The following is a 10785-nucleotide window of genomic DNA, read 5'->3' as shown; positions in this document are numbered from 1 at the left end:
GCTTTCGCATGGACGTGGAGACCGTGGAGACGAATGGGCCGCGAAAGAATCACGTAACTACTGCGCACGTACGGAAATGACGTGTTGTCAGCCATATTTACGATGAACTCAGCTGTGGTATGTCGTATGGAGTGACAAATGGATGGGCCAAGTCTGTATCGTATAATTTAAAAGGAGTGACGTTACAGCAAGCAAAAAAATATTAAGCAGCTGGGTGTAACTTTCTGTAATTCTGGTGCGTTGTACTTTAATAGAAGCAAGGATTTGGAATCGCATAATGAGCTTCCTATTGTAAGTTTTCAGTTTCATTCGCTGTGTTTACATTTTGATATCAGAATGTAACCGAAATATTACGATATGTGAGTGCTTTCAACTAACCACGACTGTCCTCTGTAAGGAAACGAATATATGTACACCAAAGGTTCTTATCTGCTGATCGGTAATGACGAAACGTTAAATCTTTCAGATACCAAGCTCGCAGTGCAATCTATATTCAGTAAATTTGAGTTCGATTTTGGGAATTGTCAGAGTGGGCTTTATATTTCCGAACAGCCGTTTGACATACCGACGCACCTTCCCGTATTCTCATACATTAACTGTTAGATTATTCGCATGTTGATTTGAATTAAAGTCCAAAATTTTACGTTCATGACTTTCCATTTTCATTTTAGAATGCTAAGGGCGGTCGTAGATACAAGTAAAACAGAATGAAATAGACATGGTTATTTATCGCTGGGAGAACTATAGGACTTGAGGCGTGACGTGAAGACTAGCCCCTGAATCCAAATGTCATACTTCCAGGAACTGTAGACAGGAGGGTCATTCGCAGTTTTGGATAAAGGAATGACATTGTAGTTAAGGAACTGTGGTACTTACATTTACATTTATTTTTTTTTCCCTTCATGGATCCAGTCATCTCCCTGTAGGGTTGGATATAAAACATGTCACATATTACAAATTCATGATGACTACATATCATTTGTCCTTGGTCCAATAAAATATATAATGAGGCCTCACACAGCACAAGTTGTCAGGACAACACACATAGGTTGTGGAAAAAACACTGTCAAATTCACACCTTGCCATTCCACAAACACTGGCAAGCCATATCCATTTACATTATAAAATTAATAACAAAAACAGAGATCATACATACCACTACACTTACAAGTAAGTCTCAACAGTATATAATTCACGCACACAGACCATTTATTAACTCTTGAGCCCCTTGCATACTCGACACATTCATCAATAGAGTAAAATGAGTTATTTTGCAAATAATTTCATAAAACAAGCCTAGATTGCTTTTTATCATTTTTTAAAACTGGTATTTGATGGCAGATTGTTAAATAGCTTGACACCTGAATAATACACCCCTCTCTGAAAGGATGATAAATGTGTTGAAGGTATATGAAGGTGGTCATTCCTTCTGGTACCAATCACATATACAGAGTTATTGGTTTGAAACGTATCCAAATTATTAACAACAAATGTCATCAATGAGAGCAAATATACACATGGGATTGAACTTGGCTGTTCATTCTTTTAGGGGTATAAAGACTTTTTTATAAATATTTCTGTGATGTTTCATTAAAAATATGGAGTTCATACAGTTTAGTTAGATGTGGGCAACTGTATTCAATTAACTTCTTAAAATACTTTTGCACCCTGTTTTTTCCATTACCAGGAGTTGATGTGTCTTCAGACAGACAGTGAAGATTTCCGTAGCTGTTGATAATACTACCTTTTTTGTGATAAGTTTTCCCTGTGTATAATTTATTATGCACCGCAGCTTGAAGACATGGGGAGTGTAGGTATAGCTCCATGCATTCTTAACCTAGGCAGAATAAGGAGGTGAGTGGTTAGCTTTATGCCCGTTGCCCTCCATATGCATTGTATAGAAGGATGAATGGTTTTGACGCCCAGAGAAGCAGAAGATTGCTCGCCTATACTTGGAATTGAACCCTGATTTATCAGTTGTCCAGTCTATAGCCTAGTTACTATATTGACTGAGCTGTCTATCCCAGCACCTGCTTATAAGAGCCATGTTAGTAGCACTCACTCACAATTTGCTGCTGGAGTGTTGTGAAAATGAGATATTGCCCTTTCCTGATTCTCCATATTATGTTGCATCATCTTCACGCACTTCTGTCTGTTTACCTTAGTTGCAAGTGTGTCACATTTAAACTGCAGTTGATTCCCAAACTTCAAACCCGGTTTGCTGACAGTTCATGTTGATGGACACAGTACACTCCTGTACTGAGGTGGCAAATTGTTTCAAATTCATTGTTAACATTTGCTGTTCTGTTTTGTTCTTAAACAGTGGAAGCCGTTCTTCAAAAACATTCAAACCAAAGAAGAACATTCCTGAAGGGACGCATCAGTATGACTTAATGAAGCATGCAGCAGCAACACTGGGCTCCGGCAATCTCAGGCTTGCCGTTCTGTTGCCTGAAGGGGAGGATCTGAATGAATGGGTAGCTGTGAACAGTAAGTGATGACTGTGTCCAGCTTTGTCCCCTGGTCCCTTTCCTCCTGTGTTGGGTTGCAGGAACTATGTCAGTAGATATTATTTTTACAAAAGTAGATCATTGTACACAAACATCTTTGAGGGTGCATCGACACTGACCGCTACATTAGCATTACAGAGTTACCAGATTCTGTTTTCAACACAAAATGTAAACTGAAATTGCCAGACCAGAAATCTCACTGAACATGCCGGACTGCCTGTTAAAGGTATCATGTACCCTTAAAAGTTTGCAAAATATTGTTTGTTTTTCCTGTAACTAAAATGCACCAAGTGGTGCGGATATTGCCTGCCCCAGTCTTCATACTGCACTTGAGCTTTCCCCACTTCTGTGTGTAACGTTAACATTTCTGCCGTCCTCATTTTTTATTTCTTGTAAGTGTACATATCATTATAGAATTAACCTCTGCGCCTACTGAAGCAAATACGAACAGAAAACCATGGACATACATCCATGTCCCAAGTGGGATTTCAGCACACAATCTAGTGTTCAAGCAGTCGGCAGAACATGCCTTTGAGACTGCTTGGCCACTTTTCAGCAAACGGTTCCTTAGCAAATATTTCACAAGAAATGCATGTTCTGCAACTAGTTGTACACTTCAGTAGTTGCATTAGCCTGAAAATGAACCTGATTTGTAATGCAACAAGAGATGACATAATCTTGAACAGAAGTGTATGGGGCAAACTTCTGCTTTGTATTAATTCTTGTTTATACCACAAATATTTCTTTGTTCCAGCTGTAGATTTCTTTAACCAAATAAACATGCTGTATGGGACCATCACGGAATTTTGCACGGAAGAAAGCTGTCCAATCATGTCAGCAGGACCAAAATATGAATACCACTGGGCTGATGGCCTGACAGTCAAGAAGCCCATTAAATGCTCTGCACCCAAGTACATCGACTACCTCATGACTTGGGTGCAAGATCAGCTTGATGACGAAACACTCTTTCCCTCTAAAATAGGTAAGAGATCCTGAGGTTTGAGGTTCAGTTTGGTACACATGTAAGCTGTTAAAACCACAGTCATCTGAAATGTGAGACTGCCCAGTCTCATACACACCGTACTACCTTACTGTGTTCCTCTGAAATGCTGGTACCTGGACTGCACAGTCTCACAGCCCCAGAAGATTGCAGTCTTCATACTCCCTGCTGTGCGAACCTCAAATCTGGTATGTAAACCATGTTTTGTATTCTGTTGCAGGTGTTCCTTTCCCTAAGAATTTCCTCTCAATAGCGAAAACTATCCTGAAGCGACTTTTTCGAGTCTATGCCCACATCTACCACCAGCATTTCTCAGAAGTGGTACAGTTAGGTGAGGAAGCGCATCTCAACACATCCTTCAAGCATTTTATCTTCTTTGTTCAGGTATGAAGTTCAGTCCAGATGTGACTCATGGTTGACAGTGATTCCCAAACTGTAATTACAGGTCCTCATGTGTACCTGCAAGGTGCAGTTCTCAAGCACAAGCATAGTAAGCAAAAACATTGAATTCTTTCATGTAGCTTTTTGGCAGATACCAAATTGGACAATGAATATTTTCACTTAACTAACATATAAGTGATAAGTGGACGCTGTTCTTGAGATGCAACAGACAACACAGAAGTGTGCCCATTACTTTCACTGCATTTATCCACCTGTTCAAACACATTTTAACTTTGGCAACAATACTGGACACTTTCTGTGAAGAGGCACATCTGTTTCTGCGTAAATCTCGAGTGTACCTAGCCACATAGTTTTATGAGAGCAAAAAAATGTTCTGAATAAAAGTTGTAGAGAAATTGAAAACACGTGTTTTATGCATAATACACTTTTTCTATAAGTCTCGATGTTTTTGAGGTAATTTTAAATGGGGACTATCTTCTAACGTGTAGTACCGAGTTTTATAAAGTGAAGGGGCCTTCCTTCATGTCCTCTAATTCACCATTCTGGGAGATGCAGAAGCACAAGAGGAACTTTATGCAAACCACTTCTGAACTCAAGAGACATTTAAGCGAGGGAAATATTTAGGCTGCGCCATAGCTCAAGCGGTTAGTTGCTGGCTTCCCACCATGGCGGCCCGGGTTCGATCCCGGGGTCTGGGCAAGTGGGGTTTGTGGTGGACAAAGTGGCGCTGGGGCAGGTTTTCTCCGAGTACTTCGGTTTCCCTTGCCAATCTTCATTCCACCAATTGCTCCACAATCACCTTCACCTATCATCTGGGGCTGGTACAATAGGCCAGAAGTGGCTGCAGTACAAGGGACTTCATCCCACCCCACTAACAATAAAGAAAAAAAAAAATAAAAAAAGGAAATGTTTCGAACATAACGTGCATTCCTCTGCTTAAGAATTTTGTCTTTTTGTTGCAGGAATTCAATCTTATTGACCGAAGGGAATTAGCTCCTCTTCAAGAACTGATTGAGAAGTTGACTGCTAAGGAGTGCCGATGAAATGCTTCCAATTCATTTCTGCCCAGTGAACATCTACTTACAACATTATTTAACAGATTTTGTGCAACTGCTGTAGCTGTGTTGCAGATCGATCCTGTTAGTGATTGAAACAAACAAACAAGAGCTTTATTATAAATTACAACTGAACTTACCAGTACCTTGAAGAATGGTATATCATCACTCCAAATGAGGCCTCTGTGAGATCTGAACATGTTCTACAGAGTGATTTGTGTGTCATATTAAGATCATCATATTCTCAAAAGAATTCCACCCACAAATAATCTGTACACCAGCCATGAACCATTATTAGAGACTAGAAGCAAAACAGATGCACCAGCATTAGCTCACACACTGTATACTACATAATTTGACAGAGAACTGAGGTACTGAGACACCCAGTCTGGTAGCACAATGGGAACACTTGCAATGTACATGCAGGAAAACCAAGTTGAACTGTTGCTTGGGATCTTGTAAGTTTCGTTGTTTTTCCTCAGACTCCCAAGATTATATCTCAAATAGACCAACAAATTCCACAAATCTCCCAATTCTTCATCAGTAATCAGTTTTCCAGATCTCATTCAAGAGCTGTCATAGCTTAGTTGGTATAGCGACAGGCTACATACTGGATGGCTGGGCATCAGTTAACTGCAGGGGCAACACAACATCCAGACCAGCTCTGAGGCCCACCCAGCCTCCTGTCCAGTGGGTGCCAGGAGGCTCTTTCCCTGGAAGTAAAGTAGCTGGGGCATCAAGCTGGCTACTCATCTCCATCTAGTGCCAAGGTCAAGAATGGTGGAGCTACACCTCCGCTCCCCCCCAAATCTTCTTGGTGTTGTGCTTAATTAGGCACAGGGACAGCTTTACCTTTTGCCTGTCATACCTCATTTATCACTGCTTTGCCTCATCGCTTTCTGATGGAGCATTTTTCATTTTGCTCCATTTTCTGTCAGGATTGTTTTTTAATGTTTCTGTAATTTGTGATTTCATATTTTAATCCTGACATCTACACAAATCTTGGCTCAAAGCTTTCATTTCCTGAGGCTTTATATGGTTTTCCTCAGTCCACCCAGGCAAATGCTGGGATAGACCTCAGAGTAGGTCATGACTTCCCTTTCACATCCTCTCCCATTCCTATTTCACGAATCATCTTATTATTAAACTCTATAGTTTCAAGTAATGATGGTGTTGTCAAATAAAACTGGTTGTTACTATAGCTGCATATAATACAGTATATTCTTGAGGAGAATATGGTGATTGTGGTGATAAGTCTCCAGTTTTGCCATGACTGGGTTGCAAGATGAATAATGTTACATCCTTAACATTGTAAACAGTGGCATGGCATCAGGGAACCACATTTCATTCACTGACAGCCTCGTGAGCTGCACAACAGTGATAGGCAGTTGGATCATGGCCAGTGCCTGGCTGTCCTCACTTCTAGTACTTATGACCAGCTCCTTCCTATCATTTTGAATTCATCATACATGTCATTCATCACAGTCATTTTCAGACAACCTGTGCAGTTGATACTGACATTAAAAGGGTCCTTGAATTGCCATTTAATTTGTGAGGTTATGGGTTTAAACCTCCACCATCCTTTACATGATTTTTCCCAGTCTCTCAAGAATATTATTGAGATAGTGTTATTAAAATAGGCTATATATAATCACTTTCAGTACATAATTCACAGTTTTCCTAATTTTCAAGATTGTGTAGCAGATACATCATCATTAAACAAGCATAGAATCACCTGGTAACGTCCTGTGTTGTACTTTAGCTTATGAAAGTGTGTTTTTAGTTTCCTGCACAAATGCAATTTTAGATGAACCCGGACAGATTGTAACACATATACAAATCTTCCATGTTTAGTTATATTTACTTCTAAATGTTGACGAATCGGTAGAACAAAACGGCAGATTACCTCAAATGATAGCATGTCTTACTTGTATGCAGAAGTCTGGTTCGAACCTTGGCTGAGGTACCCATTATCTTGACTGAAGCCCTGTATTGTTTTCCTCAGCAGTAATTCCAGGCAAGTGTATTGAAACATGGCCTGCTCCCCTTCTCTGATGCTAAACAACCTGAGCAATTGGTACAATATCATTAAATAACATGCAGACAAACAAATTAAGAGGGATAAATATGCAAGCTCACAGAAGTTGCAATAGTTGTCCAATAGGACAAATGTAATATGATACAGCATGATCCAACTCTCTGAACCTGTTTGTGCTTTTATTCTTGGTTTAATATAGTGACCTTGTAGCAGTGCCACTGGTTATAATTCTGTTACAAAGACTGGAATCGACAATGGGAAGCTGTATGAACGAAGTTATTTAAGGTTGAAGTTTCATTCCACACTTGATTAATTTTCAGGGTGGAGTCACAATTCAGATTATTGTTAAGGAAACAGAACTGTTCAACAGTTTTGTGTAAGATCCAAGTGAATAAGTCCGGTGAATAACATACTATGGAAAAGATTAAAACTTCCACACTCAAAATTAATGTTTCCTTAAAACAGAATGGAGCAGACATACTACCATATATCTGTAGTCAGGATGTAGAACTCTGTAAATTTGAATTTCATAAATGGATAATAATTCTTGAATTACAGACCTAGTAGTCTGTTTCAGCCTGCTTTCCCTGCTTGTCTTTTAGTATCAGCTTTGTGGATAACATTTGTTTGTAGTTTCCTCGTCTCCTTCCTCTTCATTTATTGCTTTGTATGAATATCCATTCAGTTCCATCTACCTTTAGTTCCCCTACAATAAGGCCCCTCTGGAATTACAGAACACAGAATATCAGTTCCCTTTCTCACATGAGCTATAAATCTGAAGAACACGGATGGTAGCACATCACTTACAATTTCCTCTGCTGAATGTATGCAATTAAACTAGACCATCCCTAGGCAGCTAAATAAATGGATGGGTTCTTATTTAACAAATTATTCCCCATCTGAAAGGAAACAAAGTCCATGTAACTAAGCATTTGGATGGCATGGTGCACAACATGTCCTCAACAGTGAGGCTGTGCAACTGGTTAGGAATTCTGCACATTTTAATGGGGGCTGAGCACTCACTGTCAAATTTACAAAGACCCACCACCAGATCCTGTCTCAAGCCATTTGAATCCAGTCCACATCCTTACAACCTGTTTGAGATTAATTTTAGTAGCATCCTTGCATTTCTGCCTAGGTCTTTCAGTTGGTCTCCTTGTCTTAACACACAGAAATATAGCAACCCATGTGTACCATTCTGTTTATGAATTTCAGATAATTTTGTGACAGTGCATCATTAAATGTGTTTCTTTCTTTTGGAGTATTGGGATTTGTAAATTACAGTTTGCAACTGATGTGTTAAGAAGTATGCATATTAGNCAGTTTCCGAAACGTCGTGTTTTTATTTATCTTAAAAACCAGGACGATGGATAAAGTCCAGAAACCCAATATATCAGTGTGTTATACACCATCGTCAGAATCCTATAGTAACTACATGCATTTTAGTGTTATTTTGTGCACTTATTTAAGCTCTATTAACATATAATGAAAAAAAAAATATCACCCTTTGCAGAATGTGGGATTAATAAAGTAAGACTGTGTAACTGCTGTTTGTCAAGATTTAGCAGCAGTTCTAGCTTCAGCAAAAAGGATAAACTCATTTTGTGCATAGTGAAAATTTCCAAAGGATCTCATAGCTTGTACAGCCATGTACAAAGTGTTTGTGAAAAGGGGAAAAAAAGCATTTTGCATAGTGTGCTGTATAATTTGTTAAATGTGTCAGATCTCGTTTGAATAACATAATATTGAGTTTATGCTTTAAATATTATTTTTGGTTCGAAGCGCTTTACATGAATGCTGAAATTATAATAAAAATGCGTAAATAATTTGACAGAATTCTTCATTAAATCTGCAGTATAATGAATGAATGATGTCCATGAACACGATGTCCATGAACAATTGTCTGAGTAGCAGAACATGAAGTTTTCAGGCTGTATCTTGTGTTATCTAATGTAGTGCCAACATAACAATGAAACAGTTGTCATAACTGCACTAGGAGTTCATATACAAGTCACAGCTTGCATAAAATGTTCTTTGTAATCAGAGGAAATTCTTGTAGCAATCAGAGTCAGTGTTTTGATGTATCACAGTTTTAATTACATCATTCATTAACTGTTTCAGTACTAAAAATATATCTCATTAGAGACACTGTTCTGTCCTGCAGTGGATGTATTCATTAGTAATTGTCCGTGGTAAGAAAGCCATTACCATCATCTGGAATTACACATAAAAGAATTGCTTGTTGCTTTGCCTCACTATGGAAGCACAAACAAAATATACTGATTTTATGTTAAGTTTAGTCAGCATGTGGACTACAATGTAGAACAGAATAAAACTGGTTGTGTCATGCAGTGTGATTGAGGCTGGTGTAACTAGAATAGTAGTTTGTTATATTTGCTTTGCACAGGTTGCAGTGGATCACGCTTACACAAGTTTAGTTGATGTAAATATGACGGGAGCATAGAGTGTAGCAGATTCTGTGATGCAGTGACTTCCAAACTTTCTGTTGGTCAGACAAATTAAAATACCACAGCTATAAATAAAATGGAATAGCACGTACACAGTCATTGCAGTCTCTGGTTATGGGCTGGATGGTTTGGCTGTGATTCCTGGCAGGGTACAGACCCTTCTCTCCATAGCATCCAGTCCAGTGGGTATCAGTGGCTATTTCCTTGGGGTAAATCAGCCACAGCCTGCAGCTACCTCTTCTCTCTACCTAGTGCTAAGGTTAGAATATGTGGAGCTATACATCCACTCCCCAAATATCATGGCATGGTACTTAAGTGTACACAAAAAAGAAATTCTGTGCTTCACACATTTTCATTCTGTATTCCTAATGGAGACTGAAGGAAAATTTACATGCCATTGCTTCAGCCAATCGGTGATGCTATTTCAACTGCAGTGGTTATACAAAATCAAATTAAGTGGAGATAATGCATCAAGGAGGGACACAGATTACTCCAGTGTACTATTTGAGCATTTGTCGGAAATGATCCAGCAACTGGACTGCTCCTCAAAACTGAAGAGGCTTTACTGTCCAGTGAATATCTTATTAACTGAACTTATGGGTCTGAAGAAATCAGACTCTTCAGCATACCTGTGAATCATGCTCTGAAGCCACAATAGTGGTTATATCTTGAATGGAATCAGCTTTTGTATTTGCAACTGTAATTCATAACAAATTACCTTATTAGTGAAATTTGTCTGTGGTCCTAGAGTTTGGGAATTGCTGCAGTAATGCGATTTTTTTACTTCCTCTTGTATGCAATATATATCAGGAAGTGCTGTAATGCCAAAAAAATCAATGCCAAGATTTTTCTGGATGTACATGTTTTCTGCACATATGGGAAAGTGTCAGTCTTGAGATTCTGAGGAGAGACTTAGACAATTCAGCCCTCTTGAGTATGGAAAAGTGATTTTTTTTTAATGTTGCCTGTCTGTCTATGCACCGTGCTATCATCTGAATAGTAGGACAGATTCTGTTTGATATTTGAAAGTTTATATGCATCACAGGTCATTGCCCAGTGAATGTGAATATTCTGGCTCCAAAAATCTGATTTCCTGAAAAATGGATCTGACAAATCCATAAAGTTATGGAGACCATCTCCCTAAATAACACTGTACAGGCAGTATCGGTGCATGGATCAGGGGCTCAAATGGTTATACAGTGTTAGCCTGTATGATCAGTGACCAGTGATGGCCTGCTGACCAATAGTCAGTTCAGTTTCAAAGGTTAGAAAGTATGTGCAGTGTGAAGCATTGTCATGTGTGCGAGGTATG

At 39.0% G+C, this 10785-nt stretch overlaps 1 protein-coding gene across 1 annotated transcript; it reads left to right on the top strand.

Annotated features, from left to right (window-relative positions):
- Positions 1-101: 101 nt before the first annotated feature.
- Positions 102-7527, top strand: LOC111867443 (MOB kinase activator 1B). Its single transcript, XM_023857322.2, has 5 exons — positions 102-291; positions 2324-2490; positions 3265-3492; positions 3731-3894; positions 4875-7527. Exons 1-5 carry the CDS (start codon positions 278-280, stop codon positions 4953-4955), a joined length of 654 nt encoding a protein of 217 aa, XP_023713090.1. The 5' UTR covers positions 102-277; the 3' UTR covers positions 4956-7527.
- Positions 7528-10785: the final 3258 nt, after the last annotated feature.

Source organism: Cryptotermes secundus, unplaced genomic scaffold (genome assembly GCF_002891405.2).
Source record: "Cryptotermes secundus unplaced genomic scaffold, Csec_1.0 scaffold423, whole genome shotgun sequence".
In the NCBI taxonomy this organism is placed as follows: Eukaryota; Metazoa; Arthropoda; class Insecta; order Blattodea; family Kalotermitidae; genus Cryptotermes; species Cryptotermes secundus.
Note: the sequence above shows the minus strand (reverse complement) of the source record. Positions and strands in the feature narration are given on the sequence as shown.

Coding starts and splice junctions, on each gene's coding strand:
- LOC111867443 (XM_023857322.2), top strand. Junction 2,491..3,264: donor TGAATGGGTAGCTGTGAACA/GTAAGTGATGAC, acceptor TCTTTGTTCCAG/CTGTAGATTTCTTTAACCAA. Junction 3,493..3,730: donor ACTCTTTCCCTCTAAAATAG/GTAAGAGATCCT, acceptor ATTCTGTTGCAG/GTGTTCCTTTCCCTAAGAAT.